The 15984-nt window shown below is 32.5% G+C and overlaps 2 protein-coding genes across 2 annotated transcripts; both read right to left on the bottom strand.

The window, feature by feature from the left end:
* Positions 1 to 6041: 6041 nt before the first annotated feature.
* Positions 6042 to 10169, bottom strand: LOC105194302 (uncharacterized protein DDB_G0283697-like). The gene is made up of 2 exons (XM_011159154.3): positions 8959 to 10169; positions 6042 to 7808 (listed from the first exon to the last, which is right to left on the bottom strand). Exons 1-2 carry the CDS (start codon positions 9928 to 9930, stop codon positions 6657 to 6659), a joined length of 2124 nt encoding a protein of 707 aa, XP_011157456.1. The 5' UTR covers positions 9931 to 10169; the 3' UTR covers positions 6042 to 6656.
* On the bottom strand, positions 10063 to 15984 carry LOC105194303 (DNA damage-regulated autophagy modulator protein 1-like). The gene is made up of 7 exons (XM_011159155.3): positions 15578 to 15984; positions 13156 to 13513; positions 12145 to 12266; positions 11522 to 11748; positions 10996 to 11134; positions 10768 to 10919; positions 10063 to 10275 (listed from the first exon to the last, which is right to left on the bottom strand). Exons 2-7 carry the CDS (start codon positions 13236 to 13238, stop codon positions 10171 to 10173), a joined length of 828 nt encoding a protein of 275 aa, XP_011157457.1. The 5' UTR covers positions 13239 to 13513; positions 15578 to 15984; the 3' UTR covers positions 10063 to 10170.

The raw sequence follows: 15984 nt of genomic DNA, 5'->3' as shown, positions 1-15984 counted from the left end.
AAATATGAGATTAATGTTTGAATTCTAAATCAAGCAATTGTATTATGAAGAACGTATTAAATAATATTGCAGTAAAAAACAGGAAGATTGTGATTACGTTTAATTAAAGTAATGAACTCGTTGCATTGGAAATTGGATTAAAAATCTCGTTTCATATATTTTTGTTATTGTTGTTTAAAGTAAAGTAATTGTGCGTTTTAATTAAATGAAATTCTCAAATGGTTTGTTGGACAAGTAGTAGCTGCAGGACAGAATGTTATTATAAGTGGGATTTGTCCTTTGCAAGAACGTCATGCATATAAACAGAAGTGTATTCATTATCACTATGATAGTTGGCGCGATGCATGAATGTGCATGAGTGTATCAAGTGTCCCAGGAGTGTAATGCACGTATCCGTTGTCACAATGACATAAAGCAACGGCTTTGTTTGTCACGTTTGCGCCGTTTGCGGTAATTGGAACAAATAATTCAAAAAAGTTTTGGCGATTCATTAGCGAGCGGCTGTTGACGTGATTGAACGCGCATTGGTTAGAAAGGAAGGATTACCCGCCTGAATATTTATTTTAATCGACAGGAAATGCTTTGCGTTTTCCTGTCTCTCTCTATCCTCTCTTTTCCTATTTTGCATTTGCTCTTGAACATTTATATCGTAATCAAAATTCTGAAATAATTTCAGCCGGCAAATTGATTTATGTCATGTAGAAAATTTCAATTTTCTGCGGCAACGATTGCTACGATGCTTCTATAGTTGTTGATTACTTAATTGTGTGTATTGTAACGTTCAGAGTGATTTTTCATACTCTCCCCCTCTTCATCTTCTTCTTTTTTTTTGCATATATCGCACATACATTTGTACTACGCGCTAGCGCATAAGTTACTGATTGATAACTGCGTTTAACGCGTGAGAAAGCAAACGGTGAGTATCATTGTCGGGACCTTTTACTTAAAACTTTTATAGAATACTTTTGATGTTAAATTTTCGTTAAAAGTAATAAAGAAGAAAAGGCACTCTTATTACTCTCTACTGACTGCCAGTCGCGACAGTGACGATAAAGTTCCAAAAAGCACGACTCCGGTGATCAGATGTTCATGAGATATTCTGACTTGACGTTTGCTTTCGCTCGCATATTATAATAGTTACCAAAGAAAAATATATATTAGTGAGAGAGATTTAAGAAATAATTTCAGGCAATTTCTAAGAATTTTTCTCTCGATTTAAAGATTCAAAGAAAAATGAGAAAAGAAAAAAAGGAGATAAAGAGGGGGAAAGCATGGAAAATCGCTTTGGACGTTATAGTATTCTATAAGTAATAAGTTATTACTGATTTTATTACACACACATTTGTTTTGGTTTTATTCTCTCTCTCTCTCTCTCTCTCTCTCTTTCTATATGTATATATGTATATGATCTTATTAAATGTGATCTCTTTCTAGATTTTCTCAATAGAATTTTATTTTAACTGGTACAAGAATCGAATCCAATCATTTCCTTTGTTCGCATTTGCCTTCTTTAATTCAAGCTATTAGCCTTTTTATACTTCGCCGTATATACTACAAGATCAATAAACAATTGCAAATCTATCGAAATGATTCTTATATCAATAATTCCGAGAAATGTTTCTTTATGTAAAAATTTCTTTCTTTAAAAAAAAAAATGAGAAAACTGATAGAGACGTTTCTAAATATCAAACGATATAATTGTAAAAGTGTGTTCGTGAGTTTATCAAAATTAAATTTCAAACGGTATCGACAATTTGATATGCGATGATCGACACGCTCGCTCCGACCTGTGAACACGTTTTCAATCTCGCGGCCTATCTACAAAAAAAGGAAAATTTGATTCCGCGGTGATCGATAAAAATTTGTTAGAAGATTTTCGTTATTACTTTACGGGAACGAGGAGGCGGGTGCGGAAAAAAATTAAGTAGGAAGTTCATAGTGCTTTAAAAATTAGACGATGTTCTCAGCGTGAGGAAAATGAAATAAACGGGAACGAACCGCCACCGTGTCGTTTATCGTGATCTACCGTGATCCACCAGAGGATTATCACGAGCTACGGACACCCCTAGTGCGGCCCAGCGTTTAAACTTTGCTCTTCAAAACGATTTTTCTCTCTATTAACTTTTAAGCGGATTCTGTCGCGCAGCCTTTGCAATCTAGTTTCGTTTAAATTGCTTAACATCGTTATTTTTAACTGGAGCATACGAAAGACATAATTACAAAATAACTAAGTATTAATTCGTAAACATACATAAGATTGATGCTGATAAATACCAAATTTTTATTTTTCTCGTTAAATTAACAATTTTTTTTAAACGTTTGAAAATTATTTTTAATTAAACGACTTTTTGTCTTTTGACGCTGTGAAAAATGTTAATGGAAACAGCCAATGTGCGGCAATATACATATAACTATATATAATAACTATTTTTAAGAAAAGTTTATAAATTGAATTATTTATTAAAATGAAAACTGAGATAAAAATTAATGGAATGTAAAAGAAGTTTTTGACTATCATTTCTATAAAGTGCGTATTCTAAATGTTCTTTTCTATCCAGTGCTCTAAGTTTTATTACATAGCTCATCTAACATATTCAAAAATTGTTGGAATCATGCAAATTCGAGCTCTGTGAGCGGCTACATGCAATTTTCTATATACATATATGTATTTTAGCTTTTTTTTCTAAAAGTTGTGGATGTACAAAAAAGGCTATTATACATTTCTTTTATTATGCTGCGTTCCATTATCGTCGTAATGAGCACGTACTTAACACCGGAATATGAAATGCTTTGAAGTTATGCTAAAATTAAGCAGTATATTAATATTGCATTTTATTGACGAAGTTTCTTCAGAATTAATACGTCGTCTTTGCTCGTAAACTTTGGAAATTGATCTCAGAATTGGTAATTTGTCGATATCATAAAAATTTTAGTGTGCCTGAATTTCATAGCAATATGTTTCAGGTCAAACAAGCCATCTCTGTTTTTGCGATGCTGCAAAGCGCGTGACGCATAAGCAACTGCATAGATGCGCTCGCCTCTCTGACACGTTACTATATTTTATTCAGTTTCTCGTGTCGCCAGTAACAAAGCGGAAAACGAGACGAACAAGATCATCAATTACGCGCGCGTTTCGTCAAAGGATTGTCGAGGAAGTTGAAAGGCGCTTTTGATTTGAAGCATTAAGTATGACGTAGATCCAATCTCTGAAGTAAATAAATTTTATGGTTGGATAAAAAGAATTTTCTTTGTGGAAAGAGAAAAATCAAGTAGAGGTTGACTGATTTAAAAGAAATCAAGTGAGAATGTAAAAATCAATACGAGCTGGTAAATATATACACGATGATTATTTGACGTGTATTGTTCAATGTATTGCAATCCGAATTTTGCAAATCAAAGCCACAGTTCATTTATAATGACTGAGCTTTATAATGAATTAGCTTTATAATGACTGAATCTATAATGAATTAGCTCAGTATTTAATTTCATGCAGATTTACAACGTAGAATATGTTCATTTTTAAAATGCTTGAAACGAGTATGTCGGTCAATCGGTCATATTACACTATTTGGATAACGGCTACAAAACAATTATAGTTAGGAACTATTTCCTAGTAGAATTATAACTATTAACTCCCTGGTTTGTTCTAAACACGTTTTGAGTGCCTTTGTTAAGTACTAACTTTACCAGTATTTTGCCTAAACTATGAGGCTTGTATATGCACGTCTAAAATCAAGGGATAGTTGAAACACTCTTTATCTCTTTATTGAGCTAGAAATGTGTGTGTATAACTATAATATGGCAGTGTGCCAGAATTTTGAAGGGATTGAAGTTCATTTTGATAAGCATTAACGTAACGATAATGTGTTTTGCATGTATTTGCCATGCATGCTATGCATAATCCTTTGCGATCTCTGTCCGTATAAAGTTTAATGATTGATATCTACAAGGAATGATGTATCGTTAAGGAAGTATTCCACAGAAAGTGCTGAAGGTCATTTGTGAAATTCAAGTCTCTCGGGAAGGACTAGAGCGTTTTTCTCTTGCGGAAAATAGATTCAACCGAGCGTTCGATTTCATTTTCACATGAGGGTATATTTTAGTATTAAGTCTCTCGGAAGACTCTGGCCCTCGAATCTAGCTCTCCATCTTCGTAATGGCGTTTTTATGTTGGCATTGGCTAGCTGGGCTTTCGTACAGAAGAGAATGTGAACGACGTCGTTCTTAAACGATTGATGCACTGAAAAGAGAACTCGATCTCCTTAGATATTTGCATTTATTATACGGTGGTAAATGTCGCAATAATAATAACAGAATTTTTCTTAAGCGCAGTTATTTTATTTTCTCTTTTATATAAGATAAAAAAGAAAATAAAATCTATTGCACGCGAGATTTATGTAAATTGTAAGAAAATTCAATTTTGTACATTTATATAATATATTTTCGCGGTACAAATCAAATGCATATAAATATAAGCAAATGAGATACGATAAATTCCGAATATTTTATCTCCATTACATTTTATACGTAAGTGACATGAAATTTTGCAATTATTGACAATTTTTCCAATCTTATAACGCCTGAAAAATTTTATATTGGATCTAATAGAATGATAATGTTACTTATATAGAGGATGATGCTGAAATAGATGACCCTACTTCGTTAGCCTGTTCTACTCTTTCTAAAGATGAAAAAAGATTATATAAACAGAGGTTTGGAAACACTTTCTTTTTGACCTATTTGATCGGTATTTATCGATTCTTATATTTAAGACCGTCTTAAATACTATTTTAAAATGTTAATCAATCAGAGAGTTGTATTAGCCTCTTAAGACATTACGTAAAACGGTCTTGAAATAAGAATTGACTGTGAATATCGTGATGGTTGGTTATATATAGTGACGTTTGCTGATGGTTGGTTATATATAGTGACGTTTGAGACTGTGCTTAAGACAACTTTAAATATAAGAATCGATTATGAGTACCGACCTATGAAACGTTTGATTTACTACGATACGCTGTCTTAAATGTCAAAATAGCAGGTCTTACCACATTGTTTATTTCTAACAACAAATGTTAGCAATGCTCGTAATTCTGCGGTCTACAACGGTTCATAAAAAATTTTGGTGTAAAAAAACGTGTTATATTTCGGAAAAATTTCCGAACCTATATTTTTGTATACTTTTATTTTTTCATTCTTAAGAAAATTAGAATAACCAAGGTGAAAGTATCTATTTCAATTCACTCTGTATATTATGTTTTATTAACAACAATATACTGTCATTAAGATCAACAACATGCAAACGAACAAATAACTATCTTTAGAGACAGCTTTGCAAAAGATAGCCTTCACTTGGAAACTCGAGACTTTGTTCAACTGATTGTGATGAGAAACTCGAAGATGAGGAAGCATTTCGAAACTGTTCAGTATTACGTTACTATGTCATCCCTTCGACCTTAGTCGACCTCTCGATAAGCATGAAATATCGATCTGAATTCCATCCTTGCTCCTCGTATACTATTTTACACGCGATATATACATACATCGTATAAATCATTTTGTGCTGATTCAAAGAGAAAAAGATCGATAGCGAGTTGAACGAGATTGCAAAAATAAACCGATAAAGTAACAATTGATGATAGTAATTCGTAAATTATCACGGAAATGATCACTGCTGTTCAGTCGATTTGTTACTCAATAAAATAGAAATACCATTGTTTTCTCTTTATCGACAACAGTGTTGAGTTAAAAATAATTTATCTTTGCTTTTTAATGGCATTATCTATGCTATAATAAAATAAAAGATTTTGAACTTTATATGTGTGACTGATATAAAAAGATAATTCAGAGTATCTTCACTTTGCCTCAATGCATATATAAATGACATTCTATAATAGAATCTTATTGAGGTTACAATTGTTTTAGTCAGAGATTTCTTTCAAATTGAGCACTTGAAAGGCCCAATATTACCATTTCCAGATTTAGGTTCTTTGAATCGTGAAGAAAAGGATGGAGATGAAGTAGGGAAAAGCGAATTACGCTTTTACGTTTCAAGCATTTTATCTTCTCGCTTCATTTTTATTTTCTCTCAATGCTCTTACAACTTGAAAAAAGAGATTTATGAAGATAGACGTAAATAGCGTTATTAATAGTGTATCGTGTACTACACCTCGTATGTGATACGCGATAGATTTCAGGCACTTTTAAACGTATATACATAATATTAAAACACCGTTGACACTTAGCCCGTATTCAGCACCGTCAAGTTATTCAAATTTATCATGCACTATCGCATTTCGCTTCGTTGTGCCCGTCTGTCTTTTAATTTTATATTTTAAAGAGAAAGAGTAATAGTCAAGATTAACTCGCTCGCATATAATCACATTCACAGCATGCTATATTTATAAGTTCTTTAAAATCAGTTTCAATTCTTGTTAACCAGATGAAACTTCGTCAATCTCGGTAGTTTGGAAGCAGGGGTTAATGCAAGTTTTGTTAAAAATCCTAAGCATAGCATTTATCACAGATATCGTGTAATTCTTAAACGATTACGAGGTTTATCGGTGACATAATTAATTGTTGTTAAATACTTAAGAATCCATTGTTTAGAATATAACCGAGACATTAGCTGCATTGTCGGACATTTGTTTTGCAGTTTACTGCAGCAATCCGTTTTTATCGAAACTGACCGATCTGAAGGCATCTTCGACGAGATCCGTTAAGCATCTAACCGCTTGCAGGAGGGCTGCGAGAAGCAACGACAACGAAAGGGAGATTAATTTGCTGGGTACCAGAGCGTTCTCCGAGGTACTTTGATTTTTTGCCGATTTCTTTCTCTTTCTCTTATCGCAACCGGTATTCTTACCGGCGCCATTGTCTCTGTCCTGCGTCTTAGCTGTCGACGCAATCGCACGTTTTGGTTTCGTGGGTGATTTTTCTTTAGATCGTGACATTGCATTATCCAAGATTTCCTTGGCTAATTTCGGCATCATTCTCTTTTGTCTATGTAGAACATATCGTCGCTGCGACGCAAAACTCTCGAGTTTTTTTCGAAAATCTGCTGTTGCTTCAACGGCCTGTAGAAGCTTCTCTTCATGGGACCCTCTTCTGTCGCGTCGTTTTATCCGTTCAGTTTGTAGGGTGCCCTCTGACAGTGCTTTCACGTTGGCTGCTAAACGACGAGACCCCGTGGCCATAAGGAAGACTTCCTGCAACGAGGGCTTATCATTCTCTTGCTTGTCACCAAATTCCGAATTCTGGAAGATCGAGTTCTCGTCCAGCGAGCTCGCCCTGCTGTGCCATTTGTCGCGGAAGAGGGATTTCTTTTCGGCGTACGCGCTATTCAAATTGTAATCGATCGTAATCGTGGGTTCTTCCGATTCCGACGAGCACAACCTAATATTTTCTTTAACTTCATCTAAAGCGATTTTTCTTGGTAGAGTTTTGCCAAGACTATTGAGCACAAAGTTCTTCTTTGAATATTGAGAATTCGAATCTTTTTCCTCTTCTTGTAGATTTAATTCATCGGTCCAATAATCGGTATAGTGATCATCTGCCGATTTTGAGGAATTATGTTCGTCAACGTTGATTGTATCCGAGCATTCTTCATTGGAACTGTTTATAAGAGGTGCACTCGCATCTCCGTCTTCGTCTTCGTTATCTTTAATCGTTATATTTTGGCCTATCCATACTTCCTCTTCCTCTATTTCTTCCTCTTCCTCGTTTTCTTCTTGTTCTTCGTCCGAATCGAGAGATGTGGATTTATTCTTGGGAATAACCGGAACATTGCCATCTGTGTAGAGGAGATCCTGTAGCCAAACATGACATAAATATTTATAAAATATATTTATAAGAAAAATTTAAATATATATATATATATATATATATATATATATATATATATATATTGAACTTTCAAAGTTCAGTTCAGTTTCTATTTCAGTTTATATACTGCAAAAAAAAAAAATATATATATATATTTTTTTAAATATGTATTTATTAAATATTTGGTACATCTCAGCAAACATAGAACATAACTGTTGTATAAATAACATCAGTTACGTATATAAGACCCGTACATGTCTGTTATACAATACTGGATTGGGATTGACAACTTACCGGAAGTTACTTAGAAGCATCTTTTTAGATCTAGGTGACATCTAGGGACTGATATACTTTTACCCGCTTCTACTGCTATTATTGCTACTATTATATTATTATTTTATTATAACAAGTAGATAACAAAAAATATATGTATAGATAAGAAAAGAGATTTTTACAACAGTTAAATTGTGCATATAAAACAAGAGATATAATATTAACATAATTATTCTCGTAGTATTACTTATAGTCGCCAATGACAAAAATAATAAATAATTCCAATCGACAAATTTGCAAATGTTTATTAAAACTTCTTTATAACGTTTTAACCTAAAGTTCTGTTCAAGTAAGTCAATTAAATAACATTACTTTAAATAAATTTAATTATATTTAACCATCTCACTTGAAAAGGACTAAATTTGGAATTATTTATCATAATTATTCTATAATATCACATGTTACTCTTATGTGTTACTTGTATAACAGTTAGCTTCTGTGTTTACTGAGTTCGTAATAAAAAAAATTTTTTTAAATTAAAAATTATTTAAAAGTTTAAAAATTTATTTCAAACAGATTACGCTAATTCATAAAGAATTTAAAAAGGTGAATTTTCTTTGAGTTGTTAACAATCGCTCATGCTATTTGGAATATTTATTATTAACTAAATGTTTATAATAAGTATTTATATTGTGTTGCTAAAAGATATTAAAAAACACATTTCAGCTTATATACTGCAAATATTTTTTAATATATTTTTAAAATATTTATTATTAGTAATGACTTTTGTATTATTTCAAACATTTATAAAAAATTTTTACAAAATATTTATGATAAGTATTTTGTGTTGTGTTTAGATACCTCGTAAAGGCTTCGTTCGATACTCGGACTCTTGTAGAGTAGATTTCGCAGCTCTGGAATATCCAGATCTTGAACGTGAAGAAGATTTTGTTCGATATTCAAAAGACTTTCCTCGATTTGTACTAAGCATTGCTCAATATCGCTATTAGTTTCGGAGTCTGGCTCGTTTATTTTTTCTGATTGATTTGCCTCGTATTCTTTATTGTTCTCCTTTCTCGCGGCATTATTTTTAGATTTTTCCGAAGTAACGTGCGTGTCTTCAATTTTTGTGATTTTCTCTTCTTTTTTCTTGTAATTTTCCGACTTTGGTTCCGAGGACCAAGGAGGCATCATAGTTTGATGTTGCGTCTGACTGTCATAGAACACGCGGTAATTGCTGTGACTGTTGGCTATTTCATAATTCATGTCTACTGGCCTCGTATCCCAAATTTGATTGTCACCTTTCGAATTCTCTCTGTAACCTCGGTCCCGTATATCTGCCGACGGATTGCCGTGTTCGCCATGACTGTTTGCTACTGCGTACGATGACATGTCAAGGCCGTGAGCTATTTCCAAATTATTCCTGGCTTTCCGTTGTTCTGCATACAGTTTTGTGTATTTACTGTGGCTGCTCGAGTCCTGATAGGCATTTCCATGACTATTCGCGAGTGGATATGTCACGCCAAAATCGAAATCAGACCGATATTGTTTTAAATTACTTCTCTTTGATCGATTATATGACCAGTCGCATCTACCATGACTGCCAGTATCTTCGTCTTGGTTACCGTCATCATCGCCATTGTCATCGTCATCGTACTCAGTAGCATCCTCGGGATACGGTAATTCCTCACCGTCAAACTCGGGGACTGAGGGACCAAGGTTCCTGTCATCGATTAAGATGTAACCGTCCAGCACATTTTCATCGAGATCAATCCATCTTTTGGAACTATCTTCGACGGTTCTCTGGTGCCGTTTCTCAACATGATGGCTCATGGGACGTCGTCGTCGTTCGCGTATTGCGGGATCATGCACATGTATTTCCACCGGGCAGAGGACGTCGGGATTTCTCTCGGCATTGTCGTGCAATGCTGGCGGTGTGGTGGCTACCAATGGCGCCGCTTCGTCCAGCAGATTGCCTCTAGATTCGCGGTACCGATAGCCGGGACAAGGTGTATCGACCGGCGAATGCGAGAGAAGATTGACGTAGCCACCGGCGCCTCTGCCTATGAGCGATCAGGTACTGGTTGATGGATTCGCTTGATCGTGAACCACGGTGGAGTCTTGGCTCTCGTTCAATATTTCGTTATTCAAACTTAAGCGGTGCATGTTACATATCACCTGTTGGCAGAGAGACACGTATAAAATAAGAAAGGTTCATAATTCACCAGTGTTCAGTAGATGGTGATAAAAACATATATACTTTTCAGAAAATGAAAAAGTGTTTAATCTTTTTTAAATCTAATGTTCTTAAATTTTTTACATTGCTGCAACATTATATTAATAATAAGCAAAGTAATATTTGATATTACATATATTAAATGCTTATTAATTATATATTAATTAATAAGCATTTAATATATGTAATATCAAATATTATTTGATTTATCTTTGATAAACTGCTACAACATATTTGCTATTTCGAAAGAATTAAGTTTTAATTATAGAACACAAAGAACTAAGTATTACATCGTGCATTAAAATGTATTTCACATAGCACACTTTATCAAAAGGACATCTCAAGGATGTCTTTAGAATATACGGACATCTTTCGAAAGTTCCATGGACGTCCCTAGGACATCTGTGCTATATGGGATTATTCAGAAGTATTACCTTTGGAGGAGTTATTCTGACATCCCTAAATTCTTCCGTAAATGTGAGGATATAAGCGCAAAATGCTATTGCGCAAAGCCATTCGGTTACCGTACTAGCTACATGCAACTCCCAGCCACCATCCTCTTTGTACCATTTTCGAGGATTTGTTCCTACAGGATATATTTTAAATATTAATACAATGTACTGTATGTAATGTAAACAGTAATTAAAATTCAACGAACCAACCCTTATAGGCCAAACGAGCCAACACGCCTGTGATAAGGATCACGAAGAAGCATACAGTACAAAAAGTTGATAACGCCGTGCGAAAATGCGCGAGTCGTAATGAGCATCCTGGAGGATGCAAGTAAAATGAACAAACGGCCTGTAATAAAAAGATAACCGTAGTCAATTTTCATAGATACATCAGTTATCGCAGTGATGATTTTATTCTTATATCTGTACATAAGTTTATAAAGCATCTGCTATGTTCTATAAATATTTTTTTATTTGTTAACAGTTATAAATAAATTGAATCGTTTATTTATTTACGATGACACTGAGAATAAAGTACTCGTTTAAATTTCTCCAAAATTCAAGTATTTATATATTTAACTTAAAAATACATAAATACTTCAATTGAAAAAATTTAACAAAGTTGAAAGATTTAGTCAAATCAGCTTCTTTCTCAGTATATTTAATTTTTATGTCAATAAATATTTAATGAATTTTTGCATTGTTACTATTTTAATATGACTTTTTATATATATACCTGGGTCCAAAAATACGCTGTACCACCTCCAAAACAGAGAATTGCACCGATAAGATGAACTACTATTACTGATGTTTCTTGAAAGTTTGCGACAATTGATAATCCGGCAGTTGATATCAGGCCAAAAATTAAAGCCCAATGATTCCATTTCGGCAAAGAAGTTGATAAACCGAAAGCTCTGATGCATTCCTTAACTTGGAAATACCTTACGTATATCATAAAACCCACTGTAATATAAAATTATGCAATTGCAATTAGATTCAATGTCATATAACATTTGTGTTGATATATTATAACTGTTTATTAATTATTATATTTTTATCATATTTTTTACGATTTCTATTTTTTTTATCGTACTATATCATTTTACACTTTAAGTAATAAAAGTAGTAAAATAAGTAAGAAGCTTCAAATAAATAATAAAAGCATATCAAAGTTGTCTTGTTTTCAATGCAATAAGAAAAATGCCGCTGTTGCAGACAATAGTTGGTGCAAGTATTCAAACAGTTTTTTAAATTTATTTTTCTAAATTATTAACAGTACATAAAATATATTTATGAGATATATGTATAAGAGATAATATTACAGTTTATGAAAAATTTTGGGTTATATGTTCTACTTACTGAGAATAGCGATTAAATTGACAGCTTGAGAAAAAATACAACTTTCTGGTGGGTGAGTCGCTGCATCAGAAATGTAAGGAAAACCAGCTTCCACATGCCCCAATAAGACAGCGATTACGTATCTGCGGTTTGGAAAATAAGTTTTTTGAACAATTTGAACCAATTAAAATAACAAAGGTGATTTTAAATAAATATTCTAGTTTAGAGCGCGAAAAAGTGGTCTTTTGGAGAATTTTTTAAAAGGATACTATACATGTTCTTCTGATGTATTTACTTATCTACTTGCACATATTTAATCAATATCTATAAATTTTTGTATGGCTAAATGCTTATTAGTTTTTATGTTACTTAAATTTAAAAACAAACACATTTTTTAAATCAGCAATACGATTTCTCAGAAACTATCAAAATTATAGTTTTTAACTTTTGCGTATATGTAAAATACATGTCTGTTTATAACATGAAAAATGATAAATAAAAAATATTAAAAAATTAGTAAAATAGCACGGTTTTAAAAAACAAATACCAATTTTTTAATAAATTCGATTGAATTTAACTCATATAAAAAAATAATTAATTTACGTAGCAACAATCCTAGTTCATTTGATAAACTATCAGACCTTTTATAAGTATATATAAAAATTGAAATCAATTTCAGTAGTTTCTAAGAAATTATGTGAATTACATTTTCTATTTCATTACTTAATGTTACTTTTAATACGGTGAATCCTGTACGAATCTTTTATATTATAAATATTTACTAAATATTTACAAATAGATGTACATAAATTGTGTATTGAACAATACTTGCAACACCTTTTAAAAAAAAAAATCCTAAATAGTTAACGCTGTTTCACGCTCTACACTAGCATAAGAGAATGCTTTTATTTCTCTTGCACATAACCTTTTTTGCACGCAAGATATTAATGGATACAATAGTATAGATATTAATAAATAAACATATTAAAAACGTATAAACATTTTAATAATTTATCAATTATTTAAACTCACGTTAAAATGAAAACTGTAGGTAAGGAGATAAAGACGGCGATCGGTAAATAATGTAGATTCGCAAAAAACTCCTGCTTGTCCATGATTTCGATGTTTAATCGTTGTTACTATCAAAGCGGACAATAAGCCGATACTAATGAATATAATGATGATGACGTCAATCGCCGACGTCTGCGATCGACGCCGCTATCGGGAAGAATCTCGCGTCGATGCAGCCGCCGACGAGTCACGATTATTCATACTTTTTGACGGCTATTCATAGGCCTTTTAATTCTCTCCTCGTAAGTATCAGCCTTCGCAACAACTAAACCAAGGGCAGTACCGCAATTCAAATGCCATCAACGTTCCTTGAACAGTTCTGAAAGAAAGATAACTGTTGGTAATTACACGAGTGAGAACAATATTTTTTTCTATATCACACAATTATTTTCATTATTTGTTATAAATAATATATTGTTTTCTACAATCTTTGTAGTAACATATATTTTACAAAAAGTATATGTATAATGTTTTCGACATTATTATTTAAATATTATAATAAATATTATAATAAATTATAACAATTTTATATTCTTGCATATATAAATAATTGTATAAATAATCTTGCACAACACGTTTGATAATTGAAGGATTATATATAAAACAATATTTTTTGTTAATTTAACTGATTTTTAAAAATGTGTTTTAAAAGAAAATAATTAATTCTTGAACTCACACATGTTATATCATAAAGCAATATTATTTATGTTGTTCTTGTATTATTATTAGCAATAAATGTAGAAAGAGAGAAAAAAGTATCGTTACACGAAACAATCATAACTTGTAAAAAAAATAAAAAAAATATATATTTTTATTATTGCGTTTTAAAAGATAAAAAAATAATTTTAGTGAATTAGTGTTTCCAGAGATGTAATTATACAAGTAAAATTTCTTTTTTTAATTTTAATTTTAAACAGATTTTTAAATTTTATTTTTTCATGAAACTTTACCCTTTAATTTAATATTTAAATAACAAAAAACGGTAGAAAAGGATAATAAAAAAATTTCAGTAAAACAACAAAAATTAACTTTGTTGACAAAGTATTCATCGAATGTATAAACTATAAACTCTGCCACGTTTATTAAACACTGTACACATTAAATATCAAGAGGCGCGGTTGCGCGTCGCCAAGACAACGCGTTAGCGAGACCAAGCCTCTTTTACGGGTGTCAACGAGTTCCAAGCATATGAGGTTATTAGATCTCATTGTCAGTAACGGCTGAACCGATCAAGTTCTGAATAGTCTCAAACGATAGCTTAGGAAAAATTACATAATAGAAGTGTTTTTATTTTTTCTCTCCAAATGTTTATGACATTATTAACATATCCTCTTTATGACTTTTCAAGGAATTAATCATAATAGTCAGTAAAGAGTGATTAAATTGCAAATGATACCACAACGGAAATGGAGTTCGCCATCGTTGACACAACATATGTTAATGTTGAAATTATATTTCAAACCACGACATATTATTACGAGTATCATATTGTTATTAAAGAAAAATAAATTGATTGCATGTTTCTATTTCCAAGATTAAAATCTACTCTAAAATTCTTAATTAAATTTATTGCTATATTAGTATTAATAACATTAGTAAAATTATTGCAAAAATAATTTACTAAAAATAAATGTACTACATAATAACATTGGTAAAATTATTGCAAAAATAATTTACTAAAAATAAATGTATAATTGTAAAAGTAAAATGTAATCGGTATAGAAAAAGTAAATAAATTTACATAAACGGTAAACAAACCTCAAGAAATTTATCCAATTATGAATATATCACATTAGTATCAGAGAAAATGGTAATGAATAAAAATGACAATGCGAATAACACTAGTTAGTATAGTAATGAATAGAATTTATAATTTAGGATCGCATAACATTATAACATCTAATACTGAAAATCTTAATAAATTTGGTAACACTGATAATTTAATTCCGAGCTAAGCGCATTAATGATCCGAGCATACAAAATATATTGAGGCAGTTACATGCATTAATATGTAAATGATATCATATCCGATGAAAGCATTTGTGACGTACGTTAATGTGCAGACTGTCGCACGTGCGTTATCTGCATGAAAAAGTAAAACGTGAATTGGTGCAGACCATGAGGCGGAAGCGGATATGATAAAGTAGAAATTCCCTGTTGAGTAATAATCTTTCTATCTTTTTTCCACTCATTGTAAAATAAAAATAAATTCAAAAGCAGAGAGAAATATATGCTATCTCGATGACTTTCATAACACAATGTGCAGAGCAATAAAAATAATACGCTCTTGTTTATTTTTACGATGCGTAAGATTATATGACGTTCGTCGTAAGAAATTTCCAATTCTTTGTTTTTTCCCGTCATTTGAAAAATCAAATCATACCAAAATTGCAACTTGGCGACGCATGGGACGGCGTTACACAAAACTTTCACCCTGAAAGCGGTGGTCCCTCCTTAGGTTTCGTTCGTGGGGTTGTTCAGCTGGAGCTCTTGGTGGTCTTCATTTTTCGGAGAACACGTCGTAAATCAGAAATAGATCGTGTACGATCGGAAATTTAGGCGCGCAGCACCGGCTGATGAGCTGATTTCACTTGAATTCTGTCGGACGGCAAAACTCCGTGGAGTCGCAACGAAATCCCGTTGGAAAATGCAAAGGTTATAGCCAGTGGAGGTGCGCGATCGATGTTGCGTCAGTGAAAACGACGTTCTCGGCAGCTGCGCCGCGCCGGGCCGCCGTCCTTGCTACTGTCGCGTCGGCGTCGTTACTGTGCGGTCAACACGTTCGCTAAA

Source organism: Solenopsis invicta, chromosome 1, assembly GCF_016802725.1.
Source record: "Solenopsis invicta isolate M01_SB chromosome 1, UNIL_Sinv_3.0, whole genome shotgun sequence".
Classification (NCBI taxonomy): Eukaryota; Metazoa; Arthropoda; class Insecta; order Hymenoptera; family Formicidae; genus Solenopsis; species Solenopsis invicta.
The sequence above is the reverse complement of the archived record's forward strand: the minus strand, read 5'-3'. Positions and strand labels throughout refer to the sequence as shown.

What these genes read in the sequence shown, in the direction of transcription:
- LOC105194302 (XM_011159154.3), bottom strand. Translation starts at nt 9,930, where the DNA reads ATGAGCCATCATGTTGAGAAACGGCACCAGAGAACCGTCGAAGATAGT. An exon ending in TCGAACGAAGCCTTTACGAG is followed by an intron (nt 7,809 to 8,958) that starts GTATCTAAACAC and finishes GTTTGGCTACAG; the next exon opens with GATCTCCTCTACACAGATGG.
- LOC105194303 (XM_011159155.3), bottom strand. Translation starts at nt 13,238, where the DNA reads ATGGACAAGCAGGAGTTTTTTGCGAATCTACATTATTTACCGATCGCC. An exon ending in CCTACAGTTTTCATTTTAAC is followed by an intron (nt 12,267 to 13,155) that starts GTGAGTTTAAAT and finishes TCCAAACCGCAG; the next exon opens with ATACGTAATCGCTGTCTTAT. An exon ending in CAGCGTATTTTTGGACCCAG is followed by an intron (nt 11,135 to 11,521) that starts GTATATATATAA and finishes TTTTTATTACAG; the next exon opens with GCCGTTTGTTCATTTTACTT.